General features: G+C 37.3%; 2 protein-coding genes across 2 annotated transcripts; one reads left to right on the top strand and one right to left on the bottom strand.

Moving 5' to 3' along the window:
* Positions 1-2,202: 2,202 nt before the first annotated feature.
* Positions 2,203-3,235, bottom strand: LOC114632809 (olfactory receptor 51A7-like). The gene has a single exon (XM_028781415.1). The coding sequence runs from the start codon at positions 3,212-3,214 to the stop codon at positions 2,276-2,278; it is 939 nt and encodes a 312-aa protein (XP_028637248.1). The 5' UTR covers positions 3,215-3,235; the 3' UTR covers positions 2,203-2,275.
* Positions 3,236-14,442: 11,207 nt separating this feature from the next.
* On the top strand, positions 14,443-15,413 carry LOC114632795 (olfactory receptor 52R1-like). The gene has a single exon (XM_028781404.1). The coding sequence runs from the start codon at positions 14,449-14,451 to the stop codon at positions 15,409-15,411; it is 963 nt and encodes a 320-aa protein (XP_028637237.1). The 5' UTR covers positions 14,443-14,448; the 3' UTR covers positions 15,412-15,413.
* Positions 15,414-15,934: the final 521 nt, after the last annotated feature.

The raw sequence follows: 15,934 nt of genomic DNA on the forward strand, positions 1-15,934 counted from the left end.
AATGTTACATCTTCAACAATAGGGTTATATCTTGCAACCCAGGAATGATACATCTTCAACAATAGGGTCTTATAATCTAGTTTTGATGGGCAAAAAAGCACTGGCAAGATCTTATATTGTTTGGGGGCCTATGGGATCTTCCTGTCCAATAACTTCTACAGAACTCCATTCCCTATATGGCACTGAAGATTTTCTGTAGTAACCATTGCTTCTAGGAGCATCAGTATCTACCCATGCAATGACATTCCCTTCAATGTATCTTTTATATGTTTATATGTTTTAATTAAATTCCAAGATAGTAGGTTTCCATATGGCTTTTTCATACAGCCTTCTCCTTGGTTAACATTCCTATACTCACTCCTCATCTCCTCGGTCTCCCATACCTTGCCCTATCATAATATTTCCCTTACAATATCTTCCCACTCTACTTTCATTCCACCTATCTTCTACCAGCTTCTTCCCAAAAAATATCTCATCAATGTCACCTTCATCTTCCAGACTCCATGGATATTTCAAGTTAAACAACCAAAAGAATCAGTCGGTGCCAGCATCCACATAGAGAAAAGAACATGTGTAATTTGTCCTTTGGGTTATGGGTTGGGTTAACTCCTTCATAACTTTTTCCAGTTTCATCCATATTCACAAAAATTTCATCATTTTGGTTTTCTTTATAATGGAATAGATTCAATGAATTAATCAATCTGTCCCACAAAATTCCCTATATTCCTGCAGTATTCGTTTCTTCTACTGATGTGTAGAGAGGAGAGAGCCTTTACAGAGTCAAGATAATGACTACACCGGCTTACTTCAGCAGTGCGAGAGGATCATTGGCCCTGAGTTTCATTATCTACCAAATACACTTTGCTAATCTGATTCAAGATTTTTCTCATCACAGAAACTTCATGATTTGATATTTGTTTTGTTTTGGTTAGTTTTTAATATCAAGTTTAAAGAATTTGGATTCACCAAGGAAGAAGAAACTTCAGATGGAGAGCTGTCATGATCAGATTGCCTGTGGTCATGTCTGTGAGAGATTGTCTTGATTGATGACTGATGTGAGATGACCCAGCTCACAGTAGGCAGTCTGGACTGTATGAGATAGATAGCTGAGCTCAAGCCACTGAGCACACCAGAAAGCACCACCCTTCCATTGCTTCTGCTTCAGGCTCTTGCCTTGTGTTCCTGATCTTACCTCCCTCAGAGATAGATTGTGACTTGGAAGAATAAACTGAATAAATACTTACTTTTCCCAAGTTACTCTGGTCAGGATGTTATATCACAGCAAAAGAAATCAAACTAGAGAGGCTTCTTGATTTTATAACCCTTTGTGGTACCTTTTCTTTTTACCAACATTCCTTCATTTACTTTCAAATTTCAGTGCAAATTGATACACATCCACCAAGCATATATTATAAAAAGTTATATTACTGAAACATTTAAAAGTGAATGATCTACAGCTCTTTTCTGTGTGGGAATTCATCAAACATTTGGTGTAAGAAACATATATATGTGTAACTTAGAGTTGTAAAGTATCCTCCAACCCCTGAGATACAGTTCTCTGTCCCCTAACTTTTACCATGATGCTAACAAATGCCAAGGCCCTTTTATAATTTTTCCCTCTAAAGTTGATTTCACCATAAATCAGGATGAACAAATGATGGTTTGTACAGTTTCCTCTTTCACATCAACCTAGAAAATATTGCTCAATTGGTAATTGGAATGTAAATTACCTGGGATGTCAGTAATACGTGTACTGACTAACAAACTTGCAGCAGTTGTGATTCTGCAATGTCACAGTGTCATAGTGTCGGTAATGTCAGTAACTCTCAGGGTGACACCTGTATTACAACACTGAACAGCAAAGAACAGACTAAGAGAAACTCAAACGTGAAGTAAAGTGTTTAATGCAACATAGAAGGGATCAAAATAAGAGACAAATACAAAGGTGTTAAACAGTTCCAGTGTCTTTCAGGCTTCTCCCGGATACATCTCGTAGATTTTCTTTATAAGATTGTGCAAATTCTTATTCTTCAATTTTGTCCCCAAGGATAGATGTCTTCAGCCATCCAAATAACAACGAAAGGACTCATTGAGGTTTTGTAAAATATGAAGTCTCTCCCTCACTCAAAACAGAAAAGTGACAGCACTAATTAACTGAAACCGAATATAGGACTATGCAATAAATGTGTCCAATCTCCTTTGAGGATGAAACACTGTCGTCTCTCCAAAGCAGCTTATTGTACAGAAAATGAAACTTCTAAGAACATCATTCCCATTACTTAGAATGCAGACCCAGTTTTTCTAAAACTTTTACTCTAATCTGCCTAGTTTTAACACAATACACAATGGGATTCATCAAGGGTGGTACCAGCAAGAAAGCATCTGCTATCAGAATCATAGCTAATGGAGATTTATGCTTTGCAAAGCGATGCATGGTAGCTAAAGTAATGATAGGGACATAGAATATGAGCACAGCACAGATATGGGATACACAAGTATTGAGTGCTTTGAGCCTCTCCCCATGAGATGCGATACCCAACACTGTCTTCAAGATGAACACATAGGACACAGCAATGAACACACTGTCTGACATCATGCAGAGTGCAACAAAAAGCCCATAGTAAAAGTTAACCCTGTTGTCAGAGCAGGCTAGCTTCATGACATCCTGATGGAGACAATAGGAATGTGACAAAAGTTGTTTATTGCAGTATCTGAGTCTCTTTAAAGTAAATGGAAGGGGAAGCACCAGGAGAATGCTTTTAACAGCAAATGCTAGCCCAATTTGCACAACCCTGGAGCTTGTGAGGATGGCACTATATCTCAGGGGGTGCCGGATGGCAACAAAGCGATCAAAGGACATAATGAGGAGCACTGAAGATTCCATGTCTGTGAATCCATGGATGAAGAATTCCTGGGCAATGCAGGCATCAGCAGAAATCCCCATGGCATTGAACAAGAATATTCTTAACATAGTGGGGATGGAGGAGAAAGACAGGCCCAGATCAGAGAAGGCCAGCATGGATAGAAAATAGTACATGGGCTCATGCAGAGAAGGCTCTGTTCTGATGACACAGAGGATGGTGCAGTTTCCCAGGATAGCTGTAAGGTACATGAGGCAGATAGGGATGGACACCCAAATGTGCATGTGCTCAAGGCCTGGGATCCCAATCAGTAGGAATGAAGAGATTTCAACCTCAGAGGTATTGAGAATCATCACAAATATATGTCTTGGCCAGCTGCTGTAGGACCTACACTGCCATCAACAATCAAAAATATTATCTTTTAGTTGTAATTATAACAAAGCATGAGTTATTATAATCAAATTAGGAGATAAAAATATGTAACTTTGCTCTTTTCTCCTTCTACTCCTCCTCTTCCTTTGTCACTCCTTCATCCTTTTTTCTTTCTCTTTCTCCCCAATGAACCTCTCCCATGGTATATGGATATATATATATACATATATATATATATATATATATATATATATATATATATATATATCTCACTTTTTAAAAATATGGAATGATGCAGGCGGTGGTGGCGCACACCTTTAATCCCAGCACTTGGGAGGCAGAGGCAGGCAGATTTCTCAATTTGAGGCCAGCCTGGTCTACAGAGTGAGTTCCAGTATAGTCAGGACTACACAGAGAAACCCTGTCTCAAAAAACCAAAAAAAAAAAAAATGGAATGGATTTAGACAGTTTCTTCATAGTATTTATTTAAGACTTTTGCATTATTTGAAAAAATATATATATATATATACACAAAAGCCCTACATCTTTCTGTATGCAAATGCATTTACATGTGCATGCGTGCATGCATGTGTGCGTGCGTGCATGTGTAAGGGGGGAGGGGTAGGTTTCCATACATCTGTGCATCCGTATAGAGACCAGAAGTCAACATCAGATGTATTCCATTATCTCTTTCACCTTACTTTTTCAGATAAAATTTCTCACTGTATCTGGAGTTCTCCACTTCAGCTAGACTAGCTGACAAGTGAACCTCAGAAATCTTTTCTTTTTTCCTCCTCAGTCCTGAGATTCTAGACACATGCCTCTATGCCCAGCTTTTTATACATACCGACTAGAAAACTGAATCTAGATCCTCCCATTTTCACAGAAAGCACATTAGTGACAGAACCATCTTCCTAGCATCTCAAAATACATGGTTTAAGATACAGATTAAGTAAATTAAATATAAGAGTTTGCAGCATGGAGGAGCTCCCTGAAGTGTTCATGTGTTCACACAGACCACAGTTTTATGTGAACAGAGAGTCAGAAAAGACTCAGACAACTGAGGAGATCTGTTGCTATTGACAATATCGTTCAATGCATTCATCATACATTGTCATTATGGAACAGGTCATATGACTGTTAAGGGGTCTACCCGAAAGGTTTGAAAACAAACTCAGCTCTTTGACTGTTGTACACATTAGGAACCTTTGATATTCATAAAGAAAGAAAGGGAAGCAAGAAGTAAAGAATTGGGACAGAATTCATAAGATTATATTTACCTAGAAATTATAAATCAATTAAATTCTGACCTTTTGTAGAAATATTTGATGACCCTTAGGATATAAAAGTTTGCATTGAAACAATATATACTCACAGGTATAATACTGTAAATTAACACAGTGAGGATGGAAATTGATCCAAAGGGAATTTTATATTTAAGAGTGAGATTCTTTTTTTTTCTTTCTTTCAAATGAACAAAATGAAAATCACATGGACCAAATATGCAAATCTTTACAATTATCCACCTGAATCATGAACATAAAGATGCTATGTGCTATACGCTTACACTCTTAAGGTTCTTACAGAGCATCTTCCAGATCCATAGCCTCACAACTTCAAAGAAAACTCAAGACTCAAAACCATCTGCCAGAGCTTTACAGTTGTCATCATGCAAGGACAGCCCTTCAAGCTGCAATAGAGGAAGGACACCTCTGACACTAGCTATAACTATCAGGAAGCTGTAGCAGAAATGGCATGCATTAGTATATGTTCCTTCACGGGGACTCTGAGCATCTTACATGAGACAAAAGAAATAGAAGCTTGGATCCATACAAGAGTTAGCTGGTAAAGATTAGAAATCGAGGTCTGTGAAGAAGAAATGAAGGGAAAGGAAGGCACCTTTTATCACTAATGACTTTTTTGAAGACTTTCAAGATAACTTGAATTAGGAAGGTTAGTAGAATGTATGGATATTCCACATGCAGAACAGTAGTAAAAAACTTGCTTAGGAGAGTCTAATATCTATTCAGTGTTGGCTGTCCATTTTATCTGATTGTCTCAAATTATGACAATGTGATTAATGCTGTTAACAGGTTCAATGTACTACAGCTGCCACTTGTGTGTACTGACAGCACTTACAATTTCCAGGAAATTGTAAGTGACCTTCCTCAGAATGCTCACAACTCTGGTTTTTTTCTACCTAATTTTAGATACTTTTCCTAGTGCTATTGAATTCTGCATCTCTGCCTGGGGAACTCAGCACACTTCTGAATGTATCTGTGAGTTTATCTCCAAAGACACTTAATGAAAACTCTCACAAAATTGATGGATTAATCTCTGGATGTATTCATAATATGGTTGTGTTATTTGGCGGTAGCAAAAGGTACACAGTAGAATCTAGATGGAGGAAATATGTTACAGAAGATATAGTCCTAGAACTATTGTTCTGTCATCTTCCTGTGTTTCCATATTTTCTCAGCTTCTTGTTCATCAATAAGATCTTCCACCATGCATTCCCACTACCATGATAATTTGCTTCACAATAGGCCCAGAAACAGAGCCAAATGATGATGCATCACCAATTGTGCCATAAACCAAAGTAAGTTTTTCTTCCACTTATGTAAACTTTGTTAGATATTTGAAAATAGGGGTATGAAAAAAATCTACTCAGCATGTTAGTGTTGAGTGTAGGCTCTTGTCTACAGTATTTTAAACTGACTTAAACTCTGGCATCCCTGGTACCTGAAAGAGATATTTGGGAAAGATTGGAGGGAGAAAAGAGAAGGGAGAATTGTTGTAATTACAGTATGATCTCAAGAAGAAAAAAAGAAGAATTTTAAATTTTACACCAAAAGAATCAGGCAAGCTGTCTGTCTGTCTGTCCTTGGGATTATAGGATTCACACAAAGGAAAAACTGTGCTATGCATGCCTTGTTCCTTCACCTCACAATGGGCTTAGCTTTATTTCTAAGGTCACACTTGCTAAACTCCCAAGTTGACTCATATAACTGAAGAGATGAATTGCCATTGACAAACATTGTTTTTGGTTTTGCTTTTTTTGAACTACATTCATCATGCAACTACAAAGGTGTACTCTAGCTCACATGAGGTCGATAATATTTTCAAGTATAAACTCTTCCTCAAACTTACAGAAACATAACTCTTCCTTAGATTCATCCTTAGATTATATAATCTCTGAAGTATTTTTACCCTTATCCATCTAGAATGCATTATATTTATTTATATAAATGAGCTTCCACAAGAAAGCATAATACTACACTGGGGATACTTGATGTAACAATGTTATGACTCTAGGAGACCTATAGGTTTCATTGGCTTTACCCTAAATCAAGGGTGGGAGGTCTCCATGTTCTGTAGCTTTTATACCTTGTGTTTTAACACCCTGTGAGTACTCACAACTTAGTTACATTCAAGTTCTCCATAGCATCATATAATCCAGTGAGAACAATGGCCTTGCTTCCTTTCTCACACTCTAGCAGTAAGGGGATATTGGAAAGCAATGCACACAGTAGGCTTCGAATTTGTGCCTAATTGGAAGCATGCACCTCTGCCATATCAAATAAATCCTAAGATTTAGGAATGGTGTCTATCCATCTATAGACAGCCTAGCTCTCAGCAGAAAAGGTACCTTCCTAATGCTGCCCAGATAGAGTGCTACAGTGTTCTTTGAAAATTTATTTGAACATCACAGTATTAAAAATAGGAATCAACAATATTAAATGTACATTTCAGTGTCTGGAAATGTGGACATTGAAACTTAGAGTGGTTCATAGCAATAGACAAAAACACAGTTCCTGGTGCTGAGGTATGTGGTATATACTTGGAATGTCAGAACTTCCTCAAGATGCTGAGGAGAATGATTATAAGTTACACACCCACCCACATTATGAAATCTTGTCTGAAAATGCACATAACATGCATGCATGAGTGCACACACACACACACTGTCAACTTGCCATCTACTTAAGGATCTTGGCTACTCATTTCTTCATAAGATCTCACCAGATTTAAAACCAGGGCTTCAAAATGTATCTGATATGTCTATTTCCAGTTATTTCTATGATGGCCAAATTTTAAAAAAACTTATTTTGATGTGTTTCTAAATATGATGAGAGCTAGAAAAAATCATGTGATGAGGACCTTATAAAAAGTATATCTAGAAGCTTATTTCCTAAGAAACACAGGGGTTTAGATTCAGCCCAATCTAAATGCCATGCAAGAAATAAATGAAGCATATGTTATCACATTTGGAGTCTCTGTGAGCTATAGAAATTATATCCCAGACATAAAGCATAACTGGCTTTGACATTTCTTTCTGGAAACAAACATTTGCTTGTAAATTTCAAACAAATTTGCCATTTAATTAGCACAGTCTGGTTTCTGTCACTTGCTTCTGTTCTTTGCCTCTACTTTGTCATCTTTTGTCTCTAAGCACCAGTGCTCTACCAGTGCATTTTACCTAAGATCTCAACAACCTCTGTCTCATATGCTTGGTCCTTGCATCTTACCTGGCTTTCAATACAAGGGGAGGTACCTGCTCCACTTGCTGCCAAGCCAAATATGTGTTAGGTGACTCATGGTCTTGACCCTTTATAAGAAACCTGCCATGTAATTTTCATTGCTGCCAAGGCTCTTAGGAATCTACAGCAAAAATCAACTAGAAATTCCCAGGAGATCACACAGTAGCCTGAAATTATATGTTAACATCTTCCTCTTAATTATCTAATTAATTTTATAATAGTTGTCAAATATCAGCATGTATTAATATGCATGATAGTATTGCTTGGTGTGATATTTTAATATGCCTATAGCTTATACTGATCAAGGAAGGTAATCTGTATTTTTTCCTGTATACTCTCTGTTTAGAACCTTTAATCTTCTCTATTATAAATTTTCAAATAATGCATGAAAAATTATTATGCATTATAGCCATTGTTCTGTAGTGCGGAATGCCAAAATCTAATCTTATATCTAATTGTATTTTATTACCTGTTATCTAACACTCTACCTTTCATTTATCCACCCCTACCCTCCATGTTTCCCACTCTCTTGTAACCAGTATCCTATAGCCAACATGGCTTCTTTTGATGTCTATGTATGAGAAGAAACTGGAATATTTGTCTTTCTGTGTCTCTTATTTCACTCAATAAAAAGTGCAGTTCATCCATTTCAATGCCAATGATAGGAAATGACTCTTTGTGACCTTATAATATTACATTATTCGTGTAGACCATATTTTCTTCACTCATTTGTCTGTGGATAGACACCTCAGTTAATTCCATGTTTTATATGTTTGTTAGAAATAGTCCTGCCATAAATATAAGAATTCAAGACTCTGTACTGTAGTGATGTCATTTACTTTGAATACATAGCATTGTGTATAGTTGTGACTTATGACAGATCTATGTTTAGTCTTTGGGACATCCTCCACAGCACTTTCCATATGATTAATATATACACCACTTCCCAGTGTAAAGGACTCTTTCTGCACACATCCATCAATGTTCACTTGTAGGAAGATGGGTCTGATTTGTATTTCCCTGATGACCACTGATACCAAACATCACTTTTTCTTCCTTTAAATTCATGTTCAACTTACTCCTATGCAGAGTCTAGCATGCTCAAATACTTGTGTGGTTCCCTTCTTCCTCATTTCCCATTTAGTCAAATACAGCATAACCTTTCCTTGGAGAAGACATATCAATTGACATATAACCTTATAACTATGCTTTTCATATTTGATGTTACTTAGCTTATTCCATATTTTAAAAGCAAATAAATTATAACTGAGGTGAAGCTAGACATTTAAACACAGAAAATATGTTGTGGTTAGAGAAAAGGAGGACACACCATCCTGTATCACAAGATCATTGGAAGATGTCACTGGGACATCAAAATAAAACTAATTCTTTCCTTTTATACTGATTCAATTATCCATAGCTATACCAAATTTCTTTACTTTTGTTCATAGCTTTCTGGGATGCTTTTGTTTCACTTATCTGCTCACAGCTTTCTTCAGTATCTCACTAATAAATGTGAGCATCGGTTCATAAAACTAATCAAATATTTGATGTATCTTAGTGCCACAAAATGTATCTTCTTTGAGAGAACATTTGGATTCACTGGCTCTAGACTATAGCATGAATTCTGAGTTTTGATGGTACTGCTGCTCTGGGACCACATTTAATATAGGTTCTAAGATGATTCAGCGTTTTACTAATTCTTGGCATTACCCAAAATCCTTAAGTACAGTTAACTTATATGTGATGATAAGTACTTAAAATTTGTATACTTACAAATCTTGAGTCTGTGTTTTAGTTTGCTTTTTTGTTGTTGTTTTTAAGAGAGCAAACATGAGAGAATGTGAATATGGAAGTGGGAAAGACTCTGGGGGAGAAGGGATGAGAAGACAGATGAATGTGGTCAAAGTATGATGTATAAAGCTCCTAAGGAATAAGTAAGCATATTTAAAGCATGATAATTTTATATATATCTAGTCTTCCTAGTAAATTACAGATTTCCTGACACCAATAAGAAAGATCCTACCTCCAAGATGTATATGAACAATGGAGGCACAGAACGAGTAGGCATAGTCAACCAATGACTGGTCTAGTTTGAGGTCAATCCCACAAAAGAGAGCCCATGCCTGACACTGTCTGGATGACCAAGAACAAGAGTCTAGACAGCCCAGAGATCCAGGATAGAAGGAAAAAATCAATAAAACAATTCCTAATGATAATCTACTATACTCAAAGACCACTGTCTAACCCATTCATCAACAGCGAGATTCCTTCCTATAGCTGATGAGAGCAGATGCAAAGACCAGCAAGCAAACATAGGCACAAAGAGAGCCCAAACTAGAGATTTCCACCGGTCCCATCCCTAGGATCTTGGAGAACCCTGAGGAAGAAGGAAAAGAAGAATTGTATGTAGAAGCCAGAGAGATGGAAAACACCAGAAAAAAATATGACCTACAGAATCAACTAAGCAGGGCTTATAGGGGCTCACAGAGACTGAAATGGTAATTACAGAACCTAGGCAGCTCTGTGCTAGGTTCTCTCCAAACATGTTGTAGTTGTTTAGCTTGAGCATTTTTACAGGACTCCTAACAATGGTTTGGGGGGTATCTCTGACTTTTCTGCCTGCCCTTGGGACATTTTTCCTCCTACTGGGTTGCCTTCCTTAGCTCTAATATGAAGGTTTGTGCCTTGTCTTACTATAACAGGTTATACTATGTTTGGTTGATATCCCTGAGAGGACCATTCTTTTCTGAAGGGAAACAGAGAGGGGTGCATCTGTGGGAAAGGGAGACAGAAGAAGGGAGACTGGGAAAAGAGGAGGGAAGAAAAACTGTATTTGGGATATATTTTATGAGAAAAGAACAATAAAATAAAATTATATGCATATATAATTTTAAATTTTATATTTTATATTATAAATTATAAATATATTCTATATTTATTATATATATATATATACACACACACACACACACACACATATTCAGCAAGATGCTAGTAAGGCTCAGGAGAAAGGGACCTTGCACAGGTTTGGATGTCCATGTTGAGTGAGGAGGACTTTGCAGCCTTAGAAAGGCTTGGAAATGACTGGCAGAATCTCTCCCGAAATTCTTTTTCTTGTCTGGATCATCAGCCCCTTATTTGAGAGAGACCTTGGAATCACAGCTAACACAGTGTACACTGAAACACTGAGATATTGCTGCCATGCACAGTACACACACGCACACACACACACACACACACATTCATCTTCACAAACATCCCATACCACACTATCAACTAGGCCTATGCATTCACAAAATACGTATATTCCAAAACTATTAAGTCAAAAATAATGTTATCACACAAGTTGTGTATCACAAAAGTAAATACTCACTTGTATACTTGCACGTAAGATTTATACATATTTAAATTGAGTTGCTTATGTACATATTTATTAATAAACCTCACATAAACATATAAAAATACATTAAATACCAACAAACTTTCAAATTGCACATATAACTGTAAGTATACAACCTCAGGATAATTAAGTAATGCATTATACAACTGCTCACACTCGTGCAGTTAGATCACCCCTCTTTCACAGGCATTCAAATCTTCAGCCTTTGTAATCACTTGCTTAGAGGAGAAAGGAAGATTAGGAGTTAACTGAAATCTCTAGCTTCAGAACCCAGTCTCAGAGGAAGCCAGTATGAGACTGACACAATGACCCTTAAGAGGAAGAAAGAGCAAGGTAGATTCCTTCAAATAGACACTAATTTAAGGTCTCTGCCAAAAGCTGAATCCCAGAGGTCAGGCTCAGCTTAGTTAATAAAACAGAAGTCTTCAGGGTAAGAGAGTTTCTATGCCACAGGCACATCTGCCACTTCCAGAGCAGCAGGACTCACAGAGCCACCATGGAGCTAGAAGGCAAAGCTATGAACTGGGCATCCCTGGGATCTTGAGCTCCAGAAGTCTGTGGACAAGGACAGCACTCTGTGATGGAAAAAAAAAAGAATAATGATTCCCACTGTACCCTCCAGTGAGACCTAGAAAGGTAGGAAGACTATTTCAGCACAGCCTTCCGGAAAGGAGGCTACATATGGGCCTAACAGTCTCAGTTATTAAAACTTATAATGTAAATTAGATGCTTTAAAGTGAGAAAACAACGTTCAGTTTTCCTGAAGCTATTTGGTAACAAGATCTTGTACAAATTTTTTTCTATTACCTCGTAACTAACTTCAGCAGCATTTTTAGCTGATGAGCACAAGTATTTCCCAGTACAGGTAGTGTAAAGGATATCCAACAGAAGCAGCAGGTACCTTGGATTCAAACGCATTCTCATTGATTAAAACTAATCTTTACTCAACTTGAGGCCATAGCCCTTGTAATTAATTTTCCCCAACCAAATTCTACACATTTTATCTTAGATTTTACATGGAGAATTTTTTTAATAGAAACTGAGTCATAAAGACCCAAGTGTGATCATCATAGTTGTAATGCTCCCAAAGTATATGACTTGATTTTATCAGTACACGTATAAAGGGAAAAATTCCAGCACATTTGAAAACTAAAAGAACATGTTTAATATCTTAGATAAAGAAAGGGTATCATTAATGGGGAATTATATTGTTCCTTTTCATATAAGCCTTAAAAGTGCATACTTTGATCCTCAAATTAATATTAACTTGGTAAACCATGTTTCCATATTGAAAGTCTCACACTGACTTTAATCAGCTGGATATTGGTCAAATCCCTGTTTACTATCCACGGCATGTCTTTGATTTTTGTCTGTGGTTCTTAAGTCTATGTGATGAAAACAGGTAAAGAAATTCACAATAGTGAAGGCACTGGATTCTATAATATGCAGAGGATACAGCTTGGAAAAGAAATAGAGGTACTTAACAATGACCCACACTTCCACTCTACACTCAAATCCTAGTTTGAGTTTGTTTTTCCTAGATATCCATGGGGAAAAATCTGATTCTGAGCTAGCAAAATAAAGCAGTAAGCATGTCCTTTCTGTGACAGTCTATTGCTGCGGGTGATGTGTAAGCAAAAGAGAAGAGACAGATAAAATTTCCAAGAAATTGTTCATTGGTAACTGAAAGTGGATGAGGAGGGAGTTACCAGACGGCAGAAATGTACAGAACAAATGTGTGACTCCTGAATTAAACCTCAAGACAGAGTCAGATGTTAAGAAGAAATGACATTTCCAAGAAGCCTATAACACAAGCTAGAGCTTGATCATAGACTCAGTTTAGTGAAGTAGCATGGGCCATGGCAGAAACGTACATGTTTCCAGTTCAGTAAACAATTGGATAAATCCCTCTCATACTGCCCTTTGTTACCGTGAGGCAACAGTCTCTACTTGACTTAACCAGGATGGGAATTCCAATAATTCACTGTTAATGAAAACAATAGCAAGTGTTTCTGGAAGTCCTGGTTATACAGGGCATTTCCATGACACAGATTTCCTATATGATACTTAGTAAATTATTTAATGATTCTGACATTTTTCCTCATGGTAAAGTTATGCTGAAGGGGTTTGAATAAGTTAGAAATAATTCATGTTATGACTTGTAATACACATTCACAATAGGCACAATCATTTCACAGTTGATTAGAGATGCCCCTGCACAGTGGAAAGTTGTACTCACAGCCAATACCTCTTTCACTGTCTTCAACAGGAACAAGAAAGCTCTCATCCCAGGAAGGTTCTCTGAATGGCTGGGAGACTTGGTGGCTAGATCCCAATGAGCTAATAGTGAAATCGAATCCAGATACTGGTAAAGACTAAGCCTGGATAAAACTTTTAAGATGTGAGAGGTTGGGACCTGAAAAAAGAAAATAAAGTACAAACCCTGAGCTCAATGATGATATGTGTGTGAATTCTCACCACATATTAAAGCAAGATTTGATTTAAGCAAACCTGTAGCTATAAACTATGCAAGATAGTAAAATTTCCAACTTACAGCATGCATTATAAATTCTGAGCCCCATTTCTGTCAAACCACAATAAATCTAGGGAAAATTAGAAGAATATTAAGCACAACTGTGATCCTGGGGGGGGGGAACTCAATAGGCAGCATTTAGACTGGGAAATTGAAGTATTTGTTAGTTCCTAAATATGATTTGATAACAGAGATGGGTTCATCTAGGGGAATACATATGGAGAAGGTAGTGTGTTTGGTTACAGGTATACACTCAATTAATTCTGATCTACTCAAAAAACTTCTTTAGGTTATACTTAGGGTTAATGTTAAGTGATTATCTGTAAATAGATAAAGTCCTTTAAGCAGTATTGCCTTCCATCAGAGGGATGAGATCATATGGACAAGATTCAATGATCCCTTGTTTGTTATAAATAATTAAAAAATGGGGCTGACTGTAGCATTACTGGTCAAGATATATTTCCATTATTGTAATTTACTATCCTGAAAGATACTGGTTGTGAGAGCATAATTACGTTTGCATCTCATATGTTCAAAATCTCTTTGGATCAACATGTGAATAAAATTTGTGAGCTACATCATTTTATATTGCAAAGTGGCTTGTAGTAACACAGTTAACTTTTAATATAAAGGCCCAATGAAATAATTAAGTTATTTGTAATCAATAATATTCATCCCATTGTCACCACCTAGGAAAATAGATATCTTCGCTCCTGGAAACATAGTAACCATCCTCTCATGGTGGCTTCAAGTAACAGCTCTTCCCATCCCCTGTTCTTTATCTTGCTTGGAATACCGGGATTGGAGAATTATCAATTTTGGATTGCCTTTCCATTCTGTGTTATGTATATTGTGGCACTGACTGGAAATATCACCATCCTATACATAATCCGAATTGACCACAGCCTGCATGAGCCCATGTACCTATTCCTGGCCATGCTGGCTATCACTGACCTGGTCCTATCCTCCTCCACACAACCTAAAATGCTGACCATACTCTGGCTTCACGATCATAAGATTGAGTATCTTGCCTGCCTCATCCAGGTGTTCTTCATACATGCCTTTTCTTCTGTGGAATCTGGGGTGCTCATGGCCATGGCCTTGGACCGCTATGTGGCTATCTGCTTCCCACTCCGACATTCCAGCATCCTGACCACATCTGTAGTCATCAAACTAGGGGCAGCTGTGATGGTGAGAGGGCTGCTGTGGGTGAGCCCCTTCTGCCTCATGATCTCCAGGATGCCCTTCTGCCCCAACAAGGTCATTCCCCAGTCCTACTGTGAGCACATGGCTGTGCTCAAGTTGGTATGTGCTGATACCAGAACCAATCGTGCATATGGACTCTTTGTGGCTTTCTCTGTGGTTGGCTTTGACATAATCGTCATCAGTGTATCTTATGTGATGATTCTGAGAGCTGTGCTGAGGTTACCCTCAGGTGAAGCTCGCCTCAAAGCTTTTGGTACATGTGCTTCCCATGTCTGTGTTATCTTGGCTTTCTATATCCCAGCCCTTTTCACATTCCTCACCCACCGCTTTGGCCACCACGTGCCTCGAGTTGTGCACATCATGTTTGCTAATTTCTATCTGCTGGTTCCTCCCATGCTTAACCCTATTATCTATGGAGTTAGAACCAAACAGATCAGGGACAGGGTAGTCCAAGGATTCAGGAGAAAAAAACCCTTGAACCAGGGATTACAGTAGCTCCAGGTTGCTGACCAAAGGACATATTCAACAACTTTGGCAAATCAACACCTATTTACCTATTATTGTATTTCACAGTCCTCCAAAAGAAGTGGAATTACTTTCAAGTTATCCAGAATGAGAGATTTGAGATCTTTAATGGATAACACATATTTACTTAACTTGTTCCTATCATCATAAGAAAAATAAAGAAGCTTTTCCCTACATGTAATCACTGAATTATTTAAAAGGATGCTATTGTCCATAAATCATTAAATTGAAAACATTATTCTTAAATCTTAATAGATACATAATTTAACATATATTTTGAACAGAGATTAAAATATGTCTTAGACAAATAACAATTTGTACATTTTCCACATCTTGGAATTTCTTTATGGAAGTAGACTTTTCAAAATTTAAATATGTCTAAAAGCTTATGGAAATTCATTATTTATTTCAATAAATAGGACAAAGGTAAAAACAAGCCTTAAAATAGGAAACAGATAAAACAAGCAGCAGGTGACTGCTGTGTGACACTTAA

The sequence above is a fragment of the Grammomys surdaster genome, unplaced genomic scaffold, assembly GCF_004785775.1.
Source record: "Grammomys surdaster isolate TR1022 unplaced genomic scaffold, NIH_TR_1.0 425, whole genome shotgun sequence".
In the NCBI taxonomy this organism is placed as follows: Eukaryota; Metazoa; Chordata; class Mammalia; order Rodentia; family Muridae; genus Grammomys; species Grammomys surdaster.